We start from the raw sequence: 23,057 nt of genomic DNA on the forward strand, positions 1-23,057 counted from the left end.
GTCTCCTGCACGCCCCACACTGGGGATGGAGCCCGCACCCCGGGCCTGTGCCCTGACCGGGAATGAACCGTGGCCTCCTGGGTCATAGGTCAACGCTCAACCGCTGAGCCCCGCGGCCGGGGAGCCTGTCTTGTTGGTGTGTCACTCTGCCGGGGGCAGCCCCCACCGCTCCACGCTCAGTGGCGGCGGGAGTCCGTGGCGGCGGGTGTCCGTGGCGGCAGGTGTCCGTGGCGGCAGGTGTCCGTGGCGGCACGTGTCTGTGGCAGCGGGTGTCCGTGGCAGCAGGTGTCCGTGGCGGCGAAGACCTCCCTGGCGTGGCTGAGCAGCGCGTGGACCTCTGATGGCAGAGGCCGGAGGCTGGGGACGGAGAACAAGCCGCCTGTCCGGGCCCGGGGCCGGGGCCCACCCCTCCCAGGTGCCCGGGGTCTCACAGGGTCGGGCAGGGCTTCCGCAGGGTCATCCTGCCTGCCTGTCTGTCTGTCCTTTACAGGCCTCTCGGGAATGGTCCCAGGTCCCGTCGCTGTGCCGTGTGGAACCCTGGGGACCCAGCAGGAAGGGGCCACAGGAAGGACCCGAGGAGGCAGCAGCAGCAGCAGGAAGTGACGCTGTGACAGGAAAAGGAAGCTCGTTGGTCAAACACAGCGTGTCCCCAAAAACGTGCACACAGCGTGACAGCTGGTGGCTCGGTTGTGAAAACGAGGCCCATTTTAACAGACACCGCCGGCACAGTCACTCACGGTGTGCGCGTACATTGGGGGGCACCCTGAATTTTTGAGCTCTAGGCCCTCAAGGTGCTCCGTGCGTGGATGCCCGTGTGCGTGGACGCCTGTGTGTGTGTGGGCCAAAGGCTCTCAGATGTGGGGCTCCCCTCCTGGGCCCCCACACTCAGCCAGGACCGGGCTGGGGGTTTCCAGGAGGATCCTGTCCGCAGGGCGCTCCCCGCCGCCTTGCACGTCCCCCCCCGGGAATGCGAGTCCAGGCGAGGCCCTCGGGCGCACGGCAGGGGCGACCCGGGCAGCGCTTCCCGGTGGCCCTGGCTGCCTGGCGTGATTCCCTGACTCGGGCACATGAGGGAGGAGGGGCAGAGGTGGCCGCCAGCCACCCTCAGGCAGCGCCACCACGATGGGGTGTCCCTCTGCCCCGGCCAGTGCGGGAGCCACTAGCCACACGGGCTGCAGACCCCGCACCGCAAGGTGGCTCATCCGCTGGGGAACAGGTGTCTCACTTTGTTCCCTTTTAACTAGAGCAGTGGTCGGCAAACTGCGGCTCGAGAGCCACATGCGGCTCTTTGGTCCCTTGAGTTTTTAGCAAAGGCCAGCTTAGGAGTACCCTAATTAAGTTTTTTTGTGTTGTTTTTTTTAAAATATATTTTATTGATTTTTTACAGAGAGGAAGGGAGAGGGATAGAGAGTTAGAAACATCGATGAGAGAGAAACATCCATCAGCTGCCTCCTGCACACCTCCCACTGGGGATGTGCCCGCAACCAAGGTACATGCCCTTGACCGGAATCGAACCCGGGACCCTTCAGTCCGCAGGCCGACACTCTACCCACTGAGCCAAACCGGTTTCGGCCCTAATTAAGTTAATAACAATGTACCTACCTATATAGTTTAAGTTTAAAAAATTCGGCTCTCCAAAGAAATTTCAATCGTTGTACTGTTGATGTCTGGCTCTGTGGACGAAGGAGTTTGCCGACCGCTGAACTAGAGTATAAATGTAGCTACTGGCTTCCGAGTCGTGCCGCACGGTTCCTAATACTTGTTTTGGGTTTATAAGCACAAGCTAGAGATTTAAAAAAAAAAACTTTTAAATTAAGGCTGATTTACAGAGAGCAACATCCACCGCTTTTAGTGAACACTTCTGCTGCTCTTGACAAATACGGAGAGTCCTCCTGGCGCCACCACGGTCACCCTCCAAAAGCATTTCCCACGTGTCACGTTGTGGCCAGCCTCTCCCCAGACCTCCAGCCCCGGCAAACCACTCAGCTGTTTCTGTCTCTGCGGTTTGGCTTTTTCTAGGATGTCCCACAGGCGAAAGCATTGGGGGGTTCCCCGTGATGCCGTGTGGGTATCCCGCTCCTTTTCCCGGCTGCACAGCATTCCACCCTGTGCTTGTGCCGAAGTCTGTTCTCCATTCCTCAGCCGAGGCATGTGTGCACCGTCAGGTCCTTTCCAGCTGTTGGTGACACATAAGTAAATCCACTGCACGCATCTGTGTACAGGTCTCTGTGTTGACACGCTTTTCCATGCACTTGGGAAAACACCTAGTGATAGGACGGCGGTCACACGGTGCGTTAGCTGCACTTCCTAAGAAATGGCTCAAGTGTTTCCCAGGTGGTGGGACCCCGGTGCCTTCCGGCACCAGGGGCGGGGCACTCGGCGGTTCCAATCCGCCCCCTAACCACTAATGATGCTGAGAAGCTTTTCATGTGCTCGTCTGTCACGCGTGTGTCTTTGGTGAAGGATCTGCTCGCACGTTTTGGCTTTTTTGAATGGACGGTTTCTCCAGACGGCTCATCGCTTTTTTTTTTTTTTTAATGTATTTTATTGATTTTTTACAGAGAGGAAGGGGGAGGGAGAGAGAGTTAGAAACATCGATGAGAGAGAAACATCCATCAGCTGCCTCCTACACACCTCCCACTGGGGATGTGCCCGCAACCAAGGTACATGCCCTTGACCGGAATCGAACCTGGGACCCTTCGGTCCGCAGGCCGACGCTCTATCCACTGAGCCAAACCGGTCAGGGCTCATCGCTTCTTTTTAACGGGCCTTCATGGGCATCTCCCAGGACAGCCCAGCGCCGGGCGCCTTGGAGGTAATTTTGTCCCTTTCGTTTCTGCAACCGGCTTCAGAGGCGCCGTCAGGGTAGGAGCCCGTGTGGGAGGCTCTCCTTGCCAGCTCTTCCTTTTCCTGTTCGGCGCGCCCTGGGAAGCAGCGGGGGCATGCCCTCTGGGCCTGCAGATGGGAGAGTTCTGTTTCTCGGGTCTTCGTTCTTCACTGGCCTGTCACTGCCCCTTCCCTGGCCCTCTCTGTTGGAGGCGTCGCTGTCGCCCACGATTGCTGCTTAGGAGAAAGGACTTGCAAACGGCCCGTGGGTGTCTATGTGTGGCAAGGCCCGACTCGGCCCTGTGAGCACCTGTGCGCTCGGCGGGAAAAGAACCATCGAGGCCTGTCATTTTGGGCAGAAGTCTTCCCATTTCTACTACGTTAGGCCTGGGGGCCTGGAAGCACACAGGTACCCGGGCGATGCCCACCCGGGCCAGTTCCGTGTTGGCAGCTCCCATCTCTCCGGCGTCTGCCTCCCGGATGGCACTGTGAGGGGTTTGGAGGGCAGGCGCCTCTGCCTCACCCGCCCTGGCGTCCTGCACTGCTCCCGGGAGACTCGGTGGAGCTGTTGGTTGAGCAAAGGGATGGCTCCAAAAGGAACAAAGGGCACCGGGGTCGCAAGCACCTTCAGGCCAACTTCATTTTACAGCATGGACACCTTCATTCAGGTGCTGCTGTACGCTCCTACTTGAGGGTTGCAGGATGGAGGGAGGGTTCAGGCCCAGGAAACTGCTGAGGTCATCTGTTCCAGGACCCAAACTTTCCAGTTAGACATCTGGGGGCGGGCGGGTTCCCCTCCCCCGTCCCATAGGACGGAGGAAAGGGCGGCCTACCGCCGGGGGCAGTGGGCGAGGGGGTAGCCCTGGGGCAGGCACAGCGGCCGGGTGCACACAGCGCCCCTCCCGGGCCCCGCGAGCCCCCGCGAGCCCTGGCGGACGGGCGGGGCGCGCGGCCCGTCGCTCCGCTCCGCTGCGGCGCGATCCAGCCCGGGATTCCGCGCCCGCCGCCGCCCCGCGGAGCCCCGCCCCCCGCCGCCGCGCCGCCGCCGGAGGCCGCTCGGAGCTGCGCGAACATGGCCGAAGTCGGCGAGGACAGCGGGGCCCGCGCCCTGCTGGCGCTGCGCTCGGCGCCCTGCAGCCCCGTGCGGTGCGCCGCCGCCGCCGCCGCCTTCCCGGCCGCCGCGGCCCCCGCCGCCCCCGGGCCGGCCGCCCCGTCGCCGCCGCCGCCCGCCCAGCCCCCGCCGCCGCCTCCGCCGGGCGCGATCGCGGGGGGCGCGGGGAGCGCGGGGGACGCGGGCGCGCCGGGCGAGGCCCTGGTGGCCGCGGCGGCCGACTCGGTGCGCCGGAGCCCGGGGCCCGTGCTGGCGCGCCTCGAGGGCCGCGAGTTCGAGTTCCTCATGCGGCAGCCCAGCGTCACCATCGGCCGCAACTCGTCGCAGGGCTCGGTGGACGTGAGCATGGGCCTGTCGAGCTTCATCTCGCGGCGCCACCTGCAGCTCACCTTCCAGGAGCCCCACTTCTACCTGCGCTGCCTCGGCAAGAACGGCGTCTTCGTGGACGGGGCCTTCCAGCGGCGCGGCGCGCCCGCCCTGCAGCTGCCCAAGCAGTGAGTGCGCCGACCCCGGCCCGACCCCGCGGGGCCCCGCCTGGCAACGCCCTCACCCCGCCCAGTCTGGGCACCGGGGTCACCCCGATCCCGGCCCGGTCCCTGCCCAACCTGGACACGGGGTCACTCCTGACCCCACCCGGCCTGGCCTCTGGCCCTGAGGGTCACTCCGCCTGTCGTGGATCCTGGCGGTCGTCCCTGTACCCACCCCGATCTGAACGCTGGGGTCACCCCCGCTCGCGTCGGGTGGTGTCGTAGAGGAGGTGCGGGTCCTCCCCCTCCCCAAGGCCCGACCCCCCCCCCTCCCGCAGGAGGGACTAGGTCCGAACCGGCAGCTACTTGGGCGGGGAGGGGCCACCCCATCCGAGGGAGGACCGGGGGTGCCACTGGGTGTTCGTGGAGTTGCGGCTCCGGACGCTCCCGGGACGGGCAGGGGTACCCGGCGCACAGCTAGGGGCCCGGCGGGAAGGGAAACCTCGGGGCGCGGACGCGTGAGCTTTAGCAACATCCCGGTATTCCTTCCGCTCTTCACTCACTTTCCCCGCTTCCGGTTCCCACGCACGCACGCGTTTCTGCCCCAGAGAGCCTCGCTCTCAAGATCGGAGAAAGCCCATTGAACTAACTACTCATTTCCTCCTCGGGCACTTTCTTTTTTGTGCGTAGTAACTGCTCTTAGCTCCTGGGGAGTGTGTGTTCCTCCTGTTGCTTCACTCCCGCAGTCTGACTGTGATTCCTCTGCACGAGCCCCTGCGTTCGGGGGCTTTCTGCGGGTGATTTCCAGGCCCCGAGCCGCTCCGTACACGTCTCCTTCCCAGGGGCTGGGCATGCTTGGTTGTAAATATGCTATTGAATAATCTGCAAGTGGCAACATCAACAATGACTCACGGCATGTTGCAAACATGAAAGGCATGCGTGTAGGAAAGTCAGGGCTGGGTGAATGGCTGGCGGTGTTCGCCCCTGCTGGTAAGCACTCCGCGCCTCTCTCTCCGGGAACCTGCAGGCCTGCTCCGTCCCGGGCCATTAGCTGCATTTCGGGGCAGCCACTCCTGTGGGAACGCCAGGTAAACATGCCTCCGCCCTTCCCTGCGGCTCCTGGAGGCCTGTTGCGGCTCCTGCACTTTCTGTGACTCAGGCTCTGTGAGGCCGGCGCCCAGCGGTCCTGTTTCCAGGTTCCCTGCCGGGCTGTGGGGTTTCGCTAGCTCAGGAGCGGATGTTGTAGCCGGGGAGGCAGTAGCTGAGCAGGCCGGACCACGTCTGTGTCCGGGGTGGGCTTGGGGTTCACCTCACTCTGCAGGCTACGCCCCGGGAGCCGGGCTTCTCAACGGGCGCATCCCAGGGCCCGGGGGCTCCCTGGGCCCACATTCCCCGCCTGTGGCCGCTGCGTGCCCCGCCCCGCCTGCCTGGCTGCTGGCCTGAGATCCTGCAGGCAGGATGGGAAAGTGACCAGAGCAGGAGTGTGGGGAAGGGGGGCATGAAGGGGTGCCTGTGTGTGCCTCCTGGAAAGGGCTGTTGGCTTCTGAAAGCGGCACAGCCTGACGGTAGTACGCCCGGTCTGAGCAGTCCCCTCTTCCAGAAACTGGACCTCAGTGCTGCTTGTACCCTCGGGGCTGTCGGAAGCTTCCCCCCGAGTTCAGTCCGGGCCTTGGCGTGGAGGGCGATGAGGGAGTTTTCATGGCTTGAGAGCAGGGAAGCCGATGTGTACATTTTTCTCCTCTGAAACAGGAAGCTCAGGACTGACTTCCACGCAGGGGCCCTCAGGTGCTGGTGCGCAGCTCTGCGTGATGCCTGACGTCACGCGTGTCTGCACCGCAGGTTGGGGGCCTGGCTGTTTGGGAACTGCGTTCACTGCTCCTGGGCACAGTGGGGGCACAGTCGCATGAGACTGGGGATCTTTTGTTTGCATTGCCGCCCGCTCACCCCCCTCATACCGCCCCCCCCACAGCCCCCCACACACACCGCCCCCCACCCCCCACACACACTCCCACACACCACCCCCACACACCCCCACACCGCCCCTCACACACCACCCCCACACACCGCCCCCCACACTCCCCTCCCACACACCGCCCCCCACACACTGCCCCCCACATACCGCCCCCCACACACTGCCCCCCACACACCGCCCCACACACACCCACACCGCCCCCACACACCGCCCCCCACACTGCTCCCCACACACCGCCCCACACACCGCCCCCCACACACCGCCCCCCACACTCCCCTCCCACACACCACCCCCCACATACCGCCCCCCACACACCCCCACACCGCCCCCCCCACACCGCCCCCAACACATGCCCCCCACACACCGCCCCCCACATACCAACCCGTTTACAGCAACTGTCGTGTTCAGGCCAAACTTGGTTTATCTTTGCCCCCACTCATCTCCGTTCCCGCCCTGTTATTTGGAAGCAAATCACAAATGTGTATCGCCCTGCCTGTAAAGACTTCAGTGAGAGAGAAAGATTCTTCTCAACACCTAACCACAGGGTCGGTATCGCACCTAAACAGCCAAGGATTTCTTCCTGTCGCCAGACGCCCAGGCAGTGTTTGGATTCCCCTTCCTGCCGGGGGATGTTTCTAAGTGTTCGAGTTGAATCTGGAAGCATCAGGTGCGCACTCCGATTGTTGGTGCCGGGATCCGATCGGTTGGTGCCCGGGATCCGACCGGTTGGTGCCCGGGATCCGACCGGTTGGTGCCCGGGATCCGATCGGTTGGTGCCCGGGATCCGATCGGTTGGTGCCGGGATCCGATCGGTTGGTGCCCGGGACCCGTTCGCTCCGTGTCGCCTCTCCTTTTCGCTGCGGGCCGAGGCCACGCCCTGTAAGTGCCCGCGTTACAGATTGGGCTCGCGGTGCCCTGTCACTCCTGGAAATGGCGGCTGGACCTGGAGGCTTGATCAGACTGGCATTTGACGTTTTGGGCCAGACTTGCCTCCGAGGCCGTGGGTGGTGGCATGTCTGTCAGGAAGCCGTTGCCGAGGTCGGCCACGTATTGTCACCTGCGCGTGTAGCTCCTCGGGCCTCCGCTCTGCTGTGCTGGCACTCCCCCTCTGGAAGCATGCGGTGACTGACATGCTACGGGTCACGGCCTCTGCACACGTACCGTGATGAACAGTCATTAATTGTAACCACCAAAGCATGTTACTACATAAACGTTGCTACGTAAATGAAAACATACAGAACATAGTTTCTCGTTGCTCTTCCAACGGGTCATTTGAAGAAGATCAAATTAGTCACTGGCCTTTACACAAGTAGTCATTATAGCGCAGTTCATTGGAGAGTGCCCTGGACTTAGTGAAGGCGGCAGCTGTTAGCCCAGGGCCCAGCATCCCAGGGGACAGGAAGTGTGTCCCGTCCCTCCCTCCCCTGTCACGCGGCCGCCCCAGGCCTTCCTCACACGTGTAGACCCACGTCACGGCCCTGGGCGGTGCTGGTCCAGGACTGGGCCTATGTGCCGAGTTGGGTTTGCACTTGGGACAAGAGAGGGTGTCGGATCTGGCTGTTTCCATGTGGAGAGCTGTGATGAGGGAGGATGGTCTGCCATGATGTGTTGTGACGTGTTGTGACGTGTGGAGCAGGTAGGGCCACAGAAACCACAAGGGAGACGGGCTCTCCGGTGTGGCCCGTTATGACCGGAGAGGAAGAGATTGAGCCAGAAGAGCCTTCTCTGAAGGAAGACATGTTCGGGTGGGGGCATGTTCGGGTGGGGGCATGTTCGGGTGGGGGGCATGTTCGGGTGGGGGCATGTTCAGACAGGTGGTTGTGGGTAGAGGAGATGGTTTGAGGCTGGTGCTGTGCCCGGACAGCTGGGTCAAGACATGAGTGGCCCTGGCCAGTGGCGCGGCGGGTTGGACCATCATCCCAGCGTGATCCCCCTTTGGGGCCTGTGTGGGAGGCAACCAGCCGATTTTCGCTCTTTCTCATCAATAAAAGTGTATTCTCAGCCGAAACCGGTTTGGCTCAGTGGATAGAGCGTCGGCCTTCGGACTGAAGGGTCCCAGGTTCGATTCCGGTCAAGGGCATGTACCTTGGTTGCGGGCATGTCCCCAGTAGGGGGTGTGCAGGGAGCAGCTGATAGATGTTTCTCTCTCATCGATGTTTCTAACTCTCTATCCCTCTCTCTTCCTCTCTGTAAAAAAATCAATAAAATATATTTTAAAAAAAAGTGTATTCTCAGATGAGGGTTTTTTTTTTTAAATAAATCTTTATTGTTCAGATTATTACAGGTGTTCCTCTTTTTTTCCCCCCATAGCTCCCCTCCACCTGATTCCCCACCCCACCCCATGCCCTTACCCCCCGCCACTGTCTTCATCCATAGGTGTAAGATTTTTGTCCAATCTCTTCCTGCACCCCTCACACCCCCTCCCCCCTGAGAATTGTCAGTCCACTCCCTTTCTATGTCCCTGATTCTATTATATTCACCAGTCCATTCTGTTCTTCAGATTTTTTATTCACTTGATTTTTAGATTCACTTGTTGGTAGGTATGTATTTGATGTCGTTTTGTTATTCATAATTTTTATCTTTACCTTTTTCTTCTTCTTCCTCTTCTTCTTTAAGAATACCCTTCAGCATTTCATGTAATCCTGGTTTGGTGGTGATGAACTCCTTTAGCTTTTTCTTGTCTGTGAAGCTCTTTATCTGACCTTCAATTCTGAATGATAGCTTTGCTGGGTAGAGTAATCTTGGTTGTAGGTTCTTGCTGTTCATCACTTTGAATATTTCTTGCCACTCCCTTCTGGCCTGCATAGTTTCTGCCGAGAAATCAGCTGACAGTCGTATGGGTGCTCCCTTGTAGGTAACTAACTGTTTTTCTCTTGCTGCTTTCAAGATTCTCTCTTTGTCTTTTGCCCTTGGCATTTTAATGATGATGTGTCTTGGTGTGGTCCTCTTTGGATTCCTTTTGTTTGGGGTTCTGTGAGCTTCCTGGACTTGTAAGTCTATTTCTTTCACCAGGTAGGGGAAGTTTTCGGTCATTATTTCTTCAAATAGGTTTTCAATATTTTGCTCTCTCTCTTCTTCTGGCACCCCAAAAATTCGGATGTTGGTATGCTTAAAGTCCCAGAGGCTCCTTACACTATCTTCATATTTTTGGATTTTTTCTTTTTGTTTTTCTGGTTGGGTGTTTTTTGTTTCCTCATATTTCAGATCTTTGGTTTGATTCTTGGGGTACGTTGATCTACAGTTGAGTTTTTGTATATTCTTTATTTCAGACAGTGTATGCTTAATTTCTGACTGGTCCTTTTCCATTTTTTTGGCATTCTCATTAAGATCCTTAAAGGTCTCACTAAGTTCCTCAGCGGTTTTTAGAAGATTCTTGAGTAACCTTATAAATGTGGTTCTGAACTCTATGTCGTCCAGTAGTTTGCTTTCCTCCATTTCTTTCATTCGTGACATGTTTCTTTGTCTCCGCATTTTGCTGCTTCCCTGTGTTGATGGAGTGGCTTTGTGTGGTAGGTGACCTATAGGGGCCAGTAGCTCAGCCTCCCCAATCACCTGAGGTGGACGCCTTTGGTACACCCCTTTGTGGGCTGAGTGCAAAGTCTTGGTGTAGTTAAGCCCTGATTGCTGTTGGTACACTGGGAGGAATTGACCTCCAGGCCAATTGGCTGTGAGGACCCGCTGTGTCTATAATGGAAGAACTGCTGTGCTGGAGACACGCTTATGGGGCAGGACTTGTTTCAGTGGGGCTTTGGTGCTCACTGAGTCTGCCGCTTAAATGTGTCACTTACGGATGTGAGGAGTTGAAATCTGGTGTCTCACACTGACCACTAGGTACACTGGCTTCTGGATCTCCAATGGGGTGCAGGTCAGCTACTGTCTGAGGCCACCCAGCAGGAGCTACAGCGAGAACTACAGTTTTCTCCTCTTTGCTTGGGGTTTGGAGGTTTTGGAGCTGTCTGACCCGGGCTGCAAGTTTGCTAGGTTAAGCTGCGATAGGGCAGGCCATTCATCTGCTAAAGCCGCTGCTTGGAGCTTGGGTGGGTTTGTAGGTTGTGTGGGGCGGGGTCTCAGGGCGTGACTAGGCTAGGGCGTGGCAAACAGCGATGGCTGTCAGTCAGCCAGCTCTGCATCTCCGACCGTGTCCCCGCGTCCCGTGCTCCCGCGTCCTGTGCCCCAGCACAGTAAACAATTATTCCTGCGCGCAGCCCTGCAAGCAAGCCACCCTCACTTTCCGACCCCACGGCAGACAGTCCAGCTTCTCCCCGTAGGAGTTTGGGTCCCCCGCGTCTCCCCAGAAACTGGAGTTTGGAGTAATCGGGAGCTTGTCTCCCTTCGGGTTGAAAACAGCAGCGCACCCAGACGCCCGTCGCCAGCCTGATTCGCGCGCCTCCGTACCTCAGCTTTTCAGCGCTTGTGCACGTCTCACTGCGCTTTTCTCTTTCCTTCTAGTTGTAGAACTTCCACTCAGCCAGCTTTCCCGTGGTTCTGGGTGATAGACGTTTTGTCTTTTAGTTGTAGTTTTGAAATTGTCGTGCGAGGCAGCAGTTTAGGTGTTTACCTACGCCGCCATCTTGGATCCTCCCAGATGAGGGTTTTTGTTAATCCTCACCGAGGATATTTTCCCATTGATTTTTAGCCAGAGTGGAGGAGAAAGGGCAAGACAGAGAGACACATCGACGTGAGAGACACATCAACTGGTTGCCTCCTGCACGAGCCCCGGGCAGGGGAGGCGCCTGCAACCGAGGCATGTGCTCTTGACCAGAATCGAACCCGGGACCCTTGGGTCCGCAGGCCTGCGCTCTATCCACTGAGCCAAATGGGCCAGGGCGATTTTTTTAAAACATACGAAGTGTGGCGCTCTCTCTAAGTAACTGCTTTTTTCTGGTTTTCCTGCCAGTTAGCAGTTACTTGCATCATAAACATTTGCTCAGTCAGGCTGTCGTCTTGTCCAAACTTTGGAAGGGCTTCCGGCCGGGGCGGGCTGCGAGGCAGCCGTCGCCTCGGTGGTTTTAAAACGGCACCACTCTCGAGCCCGCAGTTCACCCGGAGACCGGGCCTGTCACCCCGCAAGGACTTTCATGTCCTGTTTCAGAAATCAGGGTGCTGTCTGTCAGGGAGTGTGTGGGGAGCTGGCCGGAGAGGGGATTCAGGGAACGCTCTGTCCCTGCGGGAAGGCTGTGAGGGGCTCTGCGGGTCCCCATTCGTTTCCGAAGAAGACGGCCACGTGCGGTCGTGCTTTCGGAAGGCAGGCATCGGATTTGGACATACAGCCGTGTCCTCGCTGCTCCCGAGTCTCGTGGATGTCGGGCTAGACTTGCTGAGTTAATGACAATGACAGCAGCGCCTCGTTGCCATGGCCACCTCCATCCCGGCCCCTCAGGGAGGGTGCGCTTGCCGGCTTCCTGGAAGCAGCCCTGGCGCTGACTCACCGCGGCCTTGCGGGCTTGCGGGCGGTGCTGCGCGCTCGTCTCCAGGAGCTCCTGGCCTCTCGGCAGAGCCGGGCTGACTGACGGGCAGGAGGAACAATGCGACCGTGTGAGCAGGGAGCGGGAAGGCACGCTGGCTGTCGCCGCGGGTCCGGCCGAGGCTGGGAGAGCAGCGTGTCCCCCTGGTTTGCTGGGGCGCCCCGTGGTCACGCCCTCGGGCCTCCCGAGCCCGCTCTGGCCCGTGGACCACGTGGCTGTTCTTGGACGTGGTGGGTGAGCTGGGGTGGGTCTGCGACCCGGAGACAGACACTTCCACTCGCACTCACGCTGCTCCCGGGGGCCCCCCTCGAGGCGTCCTGCCCAGGCCGGGGCGAGGGTGTTTCCCGGCTCTGACTGGGAACCCTTTGCCCGCTGTCCCCTGGAATGTGTCAGGCCACACCGTCCTCCGTGTCCCCGCAGAGGACGCTCCTCCCCGATGCCCGTGTGCAGCACTCGGCTGCCCTGCCCGGAGCTCGGGCCCGGCCTGGGCTCAGCAGGCCCCGCCTTGTGAGGTCCCCCCGGTGCCGAGGGGCGCGGTCCCTGGCGCCCACCTGTGTTTATTCCCGCGGCTCTGAGCTGCTCGGGCCGGAACCCGGTTGTCCCCGGCGAGCTGGGCTGGTGTGGGGTTGTCTGTGACTCTGTTAGACTCAGAGCTGAGAGGTTTAAATACGTGTGTTCGTTGTCCTGTTCAGGAACAGCAGTTACTGCATACACCTACTTCAGAAGGGACTTCTTATGGAAACACAGCTGTGTTCCCCCAAACGAAAGTGTTTAGGAGGAGGTGTTCGCTTCCTGACAGTCTGTATGGCTGGCACCTCGTCACTGCGCTGTCCTGGGTAAGCGTGTGTGTGCGCGGCGGGAGGTGGGGGGCGGAATCCTGCCCTGGTAAGCGTGTATGGGGAGAGGGGGGTGTCCCACCCGGGTAAACGTGTGCGGGGAGAGGGGCGTCCTGCCCGAGTAAGCGTGTGCGGGGAGAGGGGGTGTCCCGCCCAGGTAAGCGTGTGTGGGGAGAGGGGGCGTCCCGCCCAGGTAAGCGTGTGCGGGGAGAGGGGGCGTCCCGCCCGGGTAAGCGTGTGCGGGGAGAGGGGGCGTCCCGCCTCGTGAGGAGATGGAGTGCTCAGTGAGGAGCACGCGTGCCTCTCGGGCCATGACGTCTCCTTGGACGCCTCCCCGGACGGCTGGTCCTTGCTGGCCGCTGCAGGGTGGCCTGAACGTCACCCGTGAGCACCCTGGGTGCCCCCTACAGGCCGTCGCTCTGTCCTGCGTTCTGATACATCTCTCACCTGAAGGGTCCGGCCTTCCGATGTAGTTTAAATTGTAATCTGCTTTGAAAGTTGAGTGACACTGTATATGGCAGTGAGAAGTCACATCATGGCGTCGTCGGCCTTGTTAGCGTCAGTGTTCGCGTCTGTGTAAGCTCGGTGTTCTGTGTGTCCGTCCTTGGTTATTTCAGGGGCACCGCCCATCTGTCCATCACTTGCTCTTCCCCGTAGCCAGGTCGGGGGCGGCGGCCTCATCCCCTCCCAGCTGGTTCCCGGAGGACACCCTGCTTTCCCTTCAGCCGGAGGTGTGGGGCCACGGGCTGGCGGGGGGGGGGGGGGGCGTGGAGCCATGCCAGTCCTCGGATTCAGTGACACGTGGTTTGCTGGGAAGGAGCCTCGGTGGGGATCTTTCAGGAACCTCTGCGCACGGCACCGCCCCGGGGAGCTCTCCTGGGGGGAGCTCGCCTGCCTCCTCCCCGTGGACCAGCGCTGCACGGCGGGCGGAGCTGGCCTCTCTCCTCGGAAAAGGCTCTGCGTTCCGGACTCTCTCTCCCCGACCCGACAGGGAGACGCCGGGCGAGCTCCGTGCCGCCCCCGCCCCGCCCAGACTCACAGATGTTCTGGGTTTGGGGGCAGCATATCGGGCTCAAAGGTAATTGTCCCGCTTCCTGTGGGAAGTCTGAGCCCCGTGCGTGTCAGCTGGCTGGTGGGCTGCTGTGGGAGCCGAGCGGCCACGCGGTGAGCTGCGGGGAGGAGGCCGGAAATGCTCCGGCTCCAGGTGGCTGATGCCGTCAAGGATTCTCCTCGATGCTACCGGGAGCGACAGCTGGGAAGAGAGTCGGTGAAAACGAATCCCGAACCGATTTGGGAAGAAGGTTCACGTGAGACCGGATGGAGCTCATGGCAGAGCCGCGGCCGGAGGCTGTGGACGGAAAGCTGCCCAGGGCTGCCCCTCCCTCCGCCCGGGCCAGGAGTGCCGGTCCGCTTGGCAGGTAGCTCCCGCAGCGAAGCCGGGAACAGTGACTCACCAGGCCGAGGCCGAGGAAAACATCGCTGCTGCCGGCCAGGCGCCCGCCTCCCTCTGTCGGCTGCACGCAGACCAGGCCGCACGGAGCCTGCGGGCTCCGGCCGGGGGACCGCCGCTGTCCCAGCAAGGGCACTTTCTCTGCGGATCGTGGGGTGGACAGAGTTCCGGCCTGCCCACCGGGGGTTAGCCAACAGGTGCCGTGGAGAGCCGAGCACCCTGCGCGGCCCGGTCTGGATTAGCCTGGGCGTGTGTGGATGGACTGAAGAACCGAATTTCGTTTAGTTTTTCAGTTAATCTGGGTTTAAATAGCCACGTGTGCTGCCGCCTGCGGTGCCCTTGAAGAGGGCCATGCGTGTGGGTCCCCGGGCATGCGTGTGGGTCCCCGGGCATGCGTGTGGGTCCCCAGGCATGCGTGTGGCCACCACCTCGGTTGACACCCCCCCCCCCCCCCCCGGCGTAAGTACTGTTGCTGCATTGTCCTTCCCGGGGAGACTGCGCGGGTCAGTCTGGCCTGGGCCCTGCTGACCCACTAGATGAAGTGGCCTGCGGGTCCAGGCGTGGGGAGACACCTGCGCCCGCTCTTTCTGGAAGGCTTGTTGGCTGGGCTGACCAGCCAGTCCCTCGGCTCCTGCCGCTCCGGACGCAGGGCGGGCGGACAGCACCGAGCTCTGGAAGCCGGGGGGCAGTAGGGCCTGAGAGCCCTGGGATGGCAGGCGGGAGAAGGCACTGGCTGGGGGGGCCCTGGGCAGCCGGTTACAGCGCGCATGGGTGTGTGGGAGCCAGCCCCCCCCCCCCCCGCAGTGTTGCGTTTCTGTCCTTGCAAATCGATACAGTCCTTTCTAAGCGTGTGTGCGTGCTGGTGTGCCTGCCGTCCCACCCGCCGTCTGCAGGGACAGCTGTTCGCACCCAGGGGCCCTTGCCAGTGTGGCTGTCACTGTCTATGACTGTGGAGTGGTGTCTGCCCCCCGGGAAGCAGACTCCCGCGAGGACACCGTCGGCTCCGGAGCCAGCACGGTGCCTGGCGCTTAGAAGACTGCGTGGCTGAGGGAGTGAATGTTTACCTGTCCAGCCTCTGGCGGCAGCTGTTCCGGTAGGAAGTGCCAGCACCAGCATCTCGCTTACGGGGAGTTCCAGGAGAGGCGTTTCTGTCGGTGTCGAGGGCACCTTCTACCTCGGCATCAGGACCTGGCAGGCACCAGCTGGTGACATCACCCCCCCCCCCACACTCCCTATCCGCTTGCGCTCCAGGCTGCGTGGCGTCTGCCTGCACCGGGCCTGCGGCAGGGCCCAGAGGGGCAGTGCTGGTGGGCAGACCCGAAGCAGAAGCTCTCACTCCGCTCCTGTGCCAGGGCCAGAGCTGGGTTCAGGCCACGGCAGGAGGGGCCACGTGCCCAGGGAGAAGGGGGAACGTCTGGTGAACAGCTTGCCCAGCTCGGCCCTGTTTAGATCTAGTCAGCAAACTACCGTCTGTGAGCCAAATGGTGCCAGATTCTTGTTTTTATAAATAAAGTTTTATTGGAACACAGCCATGTTTACATGCTGTTTGGCTGCTTCATTGAGACACACCATGTGGCATGAAAACCTAAAATATTTACAGGAACGGCGTGCACCCCCCGATCTGTACCACCCCCTTCTTTTCTGCTGACACGTTTGGCTGAGACTGGCCAAGGCCTTCGTCTCACTCCTTTGTCTAGAGCAGCCGTGGGCAAACTTTTTGACTCGAGGGCCACAATGGGTTCTTAAACTGGACCGGAGGGCCGGAACAAAAGCATGGATGGAGTGTTTGTGGGAACTAATATAAATTCAAAGTAAACATCATTACATAAAAGGGTATGGTCTTTTTTTATTTATTTATTTCAATAGTTTTATTCATTTCAAACATTTTAACAAGAATGTAAACACTATTATAATTTGAAACTTCAAAAAATGGAGGAATCATAGCACAATAACATACCTTATATTGAAGATGGCAAAGGCAAAATAAAATTGCCTAACAAAGGAAAGGTACAAAAGCCTTTCAAATTAAACTTAAATATAATAAAATAACTTAAAACTAAAACAAATAGAAAAGAACAAAATGTGTAAACAGTAAATTAAACATTTTCTTTAGTGCAACTTCCAAATGATGCCCGGGACGTAGATGTAGATGGCAATGTAGACTGGGTTGAAAGGTTTTTGGTCTTTAAAACATCAACTTCAGTGGGAACAGTGTTGTTGGTCTCCTTTTTAGCTAATGCTCTGATACTGTGCTCTCCAGGGGCGTGTCTCCCTACATCACCACGATACCGTGTCTCCGCATTCCCAGGGTGATGTCGGGGGACGCGTCCGCGGGCATTACAAGGAGCCTCTGGAAGACTGAGAGGTTGTTCCTTCTACTGAATGGGGGATATAAATCCGGATATAAATCCGCCCACTGAGAAGAAGGAGCTGCGGCCGTGTTTCCCGACGTTGCCATGTTAACACTGCTGCTGGTGAAGGAGCGGAGGGGAGAGCAAGAGAACCCTCGGCTCTTTCGGCTCCGCGGGCCGGATAGAACAGCCGAACGGGCCGGATCTGGCCCGCGGGCCGTAGTTTGCCCCCGGCTGGTCTAGAGGGAACCCTGTGTTTTGAAATGGGTTCTGTTTTGCCCTAGGTGGCTTACATGTGGATTTGGGGGTGGCTATATGAGGGGTGTCCCCGTCTCTGAAGGCTCCGTGTGCACAGGCAGGAGAGGGGCTGTGTGAGCTCATGTCTGTTTCGTTTCTTTTGTTGTGATTTTTTTTGGGTAGGGGCTTTGTAATTCTAATTATTTTTTAAACTTCCCATTTTGAAAAAATTTTAAGCTTCTAAAAAAGTTGCAAGACTAGTACAAGTAACTCCTGTGCTCCCTCTGGCCAGACCCCGTACCTAGCTGTCCGCCACGTGGCTCTGTGCTGTCCGTGTGTGTCCCTCGAGGGCGGGTCAGCCGCGCCCCCTCCTCGTCCTGCAGCGGCTTCTAAGAGAGAGGACACGTCCACGTCCGCAGTCCCATCACGACACCGGGACAGCTCCCGCCACTGCCGTGCTCCCGCCTGCCCCGCAGCCCGGGTCTGCCAGTCATCCCCACAGCGTCCTGGGCACGCTGCCGCCCGGCCCGCTCTCGCCCGGCTCCTAGCCCGCGCAGCTCCTCCGCCTCCCGCTGTCCGGACTGACCCGACACTTCCCGGAGAAAGCCGGCGTCACTTTACCGGCGTCTCTCAATGTAGACGCGTCTCATCTGGCAGAATCCTGGTTACACTCGGGGCGAGCGTCGGACTGGACCTGGCAGGGGCGTCCCTGGGGACCCGTCTCAGCTGTCGTCGGGCACAGACGCTGTGTGTTCCTGGCCGCGCTCCTGCCATGGAGGTGGTTTGTCTCTCTCTTCCACTGCCGTGCATCGCATTGTTCGTTTTGCTGTCGCTGCATTGCCGAGAGCCGCCCAGCGACAGGAGGAAACCCCCCGGGGCTCCCTTCTGCTCCCAGCCGGACCAGAGGGCTGCCGAGGCATTCAGAGCGAAGACGGCCTACGAGCTGCTTTCTTAAGCGGCCTCCCGGGGGTCCCTGGGGCTCCCCTCCCGCCGGCGCGTGGGAGCCGGTAGTGTGTTTACGTGCCACGCCCTGTGTGTTCGGGGCGGGACCGTGCTCCCTCCTGTAGCCCGGGGACCTGCCAGTGCGCTTGGCACGCTGTGGGCGCCCTGTGAGTTGCTGGCAAAATGAATAAACAGGCCGATGGGACAGACCGACTGCGAAAGCAACCCGACGTTGAGCTTTGGGCGGGTCTGGCGTCACCGCCTCCAGCCGGTGCCCTGAGCGCGGCCTCCTCGCCGGGAGCTGGGGGCACTGCCCGCCCGGGTAGTTAGGAGAAACGGACACCCTGCGCGTGGGTGCCATAGCGCTCGCCTCAGTGTTGGCGCGCAGATGGACTCGCTACGCGCCCGTGTCGCCACCCCTGCTGACGTGGGGCTTGGCGGAGAGGGACCGCGGTGCCCCACCGCACCTGAGGGGGGGCAGCTGAGTCGGCGTGGGGGCTTCCGGTGCCTGGAGCTGATGCCCCGGGGAGCGGAGGGGCCTTGCCTCCGCCAGGCCTGGCACCGCCGGGGTCGGGAGGGTCGGTGCCGGCTGAGGCGCCTGTCGGTGTCGCGTTGGCAGGGACAGGCTGGGCATCGCCCGGACCCCCCAGCTCTGAAGGGGGCGGTCAGCGGAGAGTGGTTTGTTTCCTGTGTTTCTCCAAGCCGCTTCTCCCAAGAACAGGGAGCGACCTCGGTGTCACCTGGGGCCGGGTCGGCCTGCAGGCGCGAGGCCTGGCGGAAGCCGGCGGCCCTGGGGGACAGGGATGCGGCCGCTGCCCGGGGAAGCTGGAGGAGGAGATGGAAGCGCAGCGCTGGGTACAGAAGGCGTGTGCGTTTCAAGGCGTGACAAGGTACGGAAAGGCACAGCGGGTGGCGGAACGTGTCTGCTTACCCACGAAGACGCGGCGGCTGCTTTCCCTTTATCGTGTTTTAGCCTTTTTAAAGGAGAGCGCACAGCCGGTGCCGCTGTCTCCTGTGCCCCCCGCCTGGCTTCCCGCCGTGTCCAGAGGCAGCGGCCCTCGCTTCCTGCCTCTGCTTCCACACCAGACGTCCACGAGGACGCGTCGTACGTGCGTGTGTGGGGGTGAAGTTTACATAAGGCTGTGGCGTCATACAGTCTCTCGTCACACTACGTGTATTTTCACTTCTCCGGGAAGATCTTCGTGGGGCACCATCAGACAGTCACCGACTGTGTCTTCACGGCCAGTGTGGACCGCAGCCCTTCCCCCGCGCAGCCGTTCCACCCGCCCGGTCCCAACCCCCGCGCTTCCTCGGCGCCGTGCGGGCCTGGCTGGCTCCGCGCTGTGCTGCGCGCCTGGCCGTCCGCAGCGCCCTCGGGGTCCCGGGTGCAGCGTCGGCCAAGTGCCCGCCGGCCTTTGTGGACCTGGCGGTGAAGTGGGCGGCGGCTCTCAGAACGTGGACCAGGCCCAGGCCTCTGAGCAGCAGCAGGCGGCTCTCCCCGCAGTGCGGGCGCCCTCCCTGCGTGCATGGCCCATCCCGGCTCTGTCTGGGTCCAGCGCCCCCTCTGTGCACACCTGCCCGTGCCTGGGCCTTTGCCACGCCTGCAGCCGGCGTGAGGGTGACGCGTTCTGAGTTTCTTACCTGCGGGTCCACTCCTAACCCAGAGGATTGGACTGTGGTTCGGACATGGGGATTCGATGCTCGTGTTTGTTTTCACTTTTCCTTTGTTTGTTTGTTTGTTTGTTTGTTTGTTTTAATCCTCCCCGGACATTTCTTCCTTTGATTACTAGAGAGAGCGGGAGGATGGGAGGGAGGAGAGCAAGAGAGAGAGGCAGAGAAACATTGAAGAGAGAGACACCCATTGGTTCCCTCTCCACACGCCCTTACCGGGTGGGAACCTGCACCAGGTATGTGCCCCTGACTGGGAAGCGTCTCCATGACCCTTTGGTGTGGACTGACGCTCTAACCACTTAGCAATCTGGTCAGGGCTGCTTTTACTTTTTAATCAATAGTTTTATCAAATTTTATTATAACTCCTTGTAGCCTTCGTCTTGTAACAACTTTCAGAATAGTAATTTCATTTTGTCTACTGTCTTCTGAGAAGCCAGGGAGGTATGATGTGTTTTTAACAAGATAAATTTTAAAACGGGTAAAACTTTAAGTCAGTAACTCTTTACAGATTTTTTTTAATTTATTTCAGAGAGGAAGGGAGAGGGAGAGAGAGAAACATCAATGATGAGAGAGAACCATCGATCGGCTGCCTCCTGCACGCCCCACACTGGGGATCGAACCTGCAACCGGGGCATGTGCCCTGACCGGGAATCGAACCCTGACCGGGAATTGAACCCTGACCTCCTAGTTCATAGGCCGACTCGCAACCACTGAGCCACACCAGCCGGGCAAAGTCAGTAGCTTTTTAAAGAAGTGGGGGGTCATCTCGTTGGAGAAGTCGTCTATCCAAAATGACGTTTTCCAGAGGCGCCCAGGTTACGGACGTGCGATTACCGCAAGCCGGTCGTCTTCAGTTCTAAACCGTATGGGGAGCTTGTTTTATGAGCTCACAGTCTCTAATTTTTAAAAAAATAAAAGTTCTTCAGTGTCATTTGTCTCTGGAGGAGCCAGTTTTTAAGAAAAAGCAGGGAAAAAAGCACACTTTCGCTTTTCTGGTGTATTTCTATGCAACCGTTGTCATTCACGCTTTTTGGTATGACACGTGCAAACTCACGCTCACAGAACACTTGGACAACACAGGCGTGTGGCGAGGAGAGCCCGTCACAGGTGGCACTGCTGCCCCCGTGCTGGCCCGTGTGTTGCCGTAGAAACGACAAGCAGCCCGGAGCAGGCACTGTGCTGCCGCAGCGCGTGGGGAGCGCACAGCTGCTGGCGCGCCCCCCCGGACTCGGAAGGCGCAGAGGCGTAGGTTAGGTTGGGGTCACCTGGCCTCCTGAGTGAGCAGCTCATAGCGCTCCCCGCACTGAGGTCAGAGGGCAGCAAGGACACCGCCCAGCGGGCTCCGCACACAGGCTGGCGGCCCCGACAGCACTCCGGGCTCTCCTGGCGCCGCCCCGGCTCCCCGCGCTGGCCCGGTGTCTGCGATGCCCTCTCCTGGGAAGGAACCTCTCCACCCGTCCCCCCTTCACGTGGGCCCGCATCCGGGGGGCTGGGTCAGAGACTGCCGTGCTCCCCAGATGGGGCTTCAGTTGGGAGTTGTCAGGTGGAGCCGTGTTAGAGGTCTCCACGCACCTGGTGGGAGGTGGCTCAGGGCGGAGCGCCGTCAGTGGGTAGGTCCCCACGCACCTGGCGGGAGGTGGCTCAGGGCGGAGCACGGTCAGTGGGTAGGTCCCCACGCACCTGGCGGGAGGTGGCTCAGGGCGGAGCGCGGTCAGTGAGTAGGTCCCCACGCACCTGGCGGGAGGTGGCTCAGGGCGGAGCACGGTCAGTGGGTAGGTCCCCACGCACCTGGCGGGAGGTGGCTCAGGGCGGAGTGCGGTCAAGGTGGGTAGGTCCCCACGCACCTGGCGGGAGGTGGCTCAGGGCGGAGTGCGGTCAAGGTGGGTAGGTCCCCACGCACCTGGTGGGAGGTGGCTCAGGGCGGAGCACGGTCAGTGGGTAGGTCCCCACGCACCTGGTGGGAGGTGGCTCAGGGCGGAGCGCGGTCAGTGGGTAGGTCCCCACGCACCTGGCGGGAGGTGGCTCAGGGCGGAGCACGGTCAGTGGGTAGGTCCCCACGCACCTGGCGGGAGGTGGCTCAGGGCGGAGCGCGGTCAGTGGGTAGGTCCCCATGTACCTGGCGGGAGGTGGCTCAGGGCGGAGCGCGGTCAGTGGGTAGGCTGGCCTGGACGCCCCCCCACACCTCCATCGCAGACCCTCCTAGCGCTTGGTTTTTACAGGATCCGCGAGTAATTGTGTTGAAACCGAACAGACAGCACAGCAGCTCGTGCCGAAATCTCACGAGGAAATAACTCAGCCGCTTCCCACCTGGGCTCTGCCGCGCGTCTTCGGGCAGTGAGGCTGAACCCCCGGCTCGCTGCCTGGGTCCGTGATGGAGAACGGACGCCCTGTGAGCCCAGGACAGACTCCCGTGGGTGGGCACACGGGTGCCAGCCTCAGGGAGGGAGTGACGTGTGCTGTGATGTGTGCCCGGCCTGCTTTGTTCGTGTGTTTGTCAGACACAGGGGCGCTGCGGGCCCGGCTGCACAAGCCCTGGGGGGACCCGTGGGAATGTCCGGAGCGGGGGCTGGCGGGGAAGGTAGGCATCCCTGGCACAGCCTCTGGCTTGTTTGTGACTCAGAGAAAACTGTCCTGGTGAATGGGCCTCGGGAGAGGCCGCACTGACAGTGCGTTTGCATGGCAATAACCAGGTAGGGCCCCTCGCCCGCCCTCGCCCGCCCTCGCCCCTCTTCCGGCTGTTAATCCGCTTTATGACCCAGTCTGCCCAGTGGGCGCTTCTGCTGGCTCTGAAATGCTTTCCCGTGTGGGGTGTGCACAGCGAGGGGGTTTGCCGGCCACGGACTGGCTTCCTCCCCTGCCTCGGGCTGTTTGCTGGGGGCGGCTGCCTCCGGGCCCCCAGGTGGCCTGTGCCAGTGCCACCTCTCCCTCTGGTGTGGTGAGTGCCGGCTTGGTGAGGGCGCTCACTCTCCCCTGTCCTCCAGTTCTGATGAGTGGAGGGCGGGCCGTGGGGGCCGGCTGTGGGACAGCGGGGCTTGGCTGAGGGTCCCTACCCCCCCCCCCCCCCCCCCCGCCCGGCCCTGCTGCCTGGACCTGGGCTCTGCACCGAGGGCCTGCGCCTCAGCCCAGCAGAGGCCTTAGGGTGCCCCTGGCACTGCCCTGCGGCCCGTGCTCTGCTGGGCTGCTTCCAGGGCAGGGGGTCTGAGTGAGCCCTTGCTGGGTGGCCGCCTGGTGGCCGGGGTTCTCCCAGCCTCCCTGGGACACTGGCCGCACTTCCGACCGGGCCAGCGGGTTCCCGCCGCGCTGCTGTCGGGGCGGAGGGGGGGACGGGGACGGGGGGGACTAGCCTGAAGGTCAGTCCCAGCGAGCAAGACCCCCCTTGGGAGAAGCCTTGACTCTCCAGTCACCTTCCAGGTGATGTGGGACTTGATGTGGCAGAACGAGCGCAATGGGGACCCCGGTGTGACAGACGGGGACCCCGGTGAGACAGACGGGGACCCCGGTGTGACAGACGGGGACCCCAGTGTGGCAGACGGGGACCCGGTGTGACAGATGGGGACCCCGGTGAGACAGACGGGGGCCCCGGTGTGACAGACGGGGGCCCCGCTGTGACAGACGGGACCCCGGTGAGACAGATGGGGACCCCGGTGTGGCAGACGGGGGCCCCGGTGTGACAGACGGGGGCCCCGGTGAGACAGACGGGGGCCCCGGTGTGACAGAAGGGGGCCCCGG

At 60.9% G+C, this 23,057-nt stretch overlaps 1 protein-coding gene across 1 annotated transcript in view; it reads left to right on the plus strand.

The window, feature by feature from the left end:
* Positions 1 to 3,898: 3,898 nt before the first annotated feature.
* Positions 3,899 to 23,057, plus strand: part of FOXK1 (forkhead box K1) — a gene marked incomplete at its 5' end in the record, with an annotated part of 46,891 nt that continues 27,732 nt past the window's right edge. The window contains one exon of the mRNA XM_080675331.1: positions 3,899 to 4,431. Within this exon, the coding sequence (XP_080531457.1) occupies positions 3,899 to 4,431 (533 nt within the window). The remainder of the gene's footprint in view (positions 4,432 to 23,057) is intronic.

This window comes from Plecotus auritus, assembly GCF_963455305.1.
Source record: "Plecotus auritus genome assembly, chromosome: 6".
NCBI classification, from domain to species: domain Eukaryota; kingdom Metazoa; phylum Chordata; class Mammalia; order Chiroptera; family Vespertilionidae; genus Plecotus; species Plecotus auritus.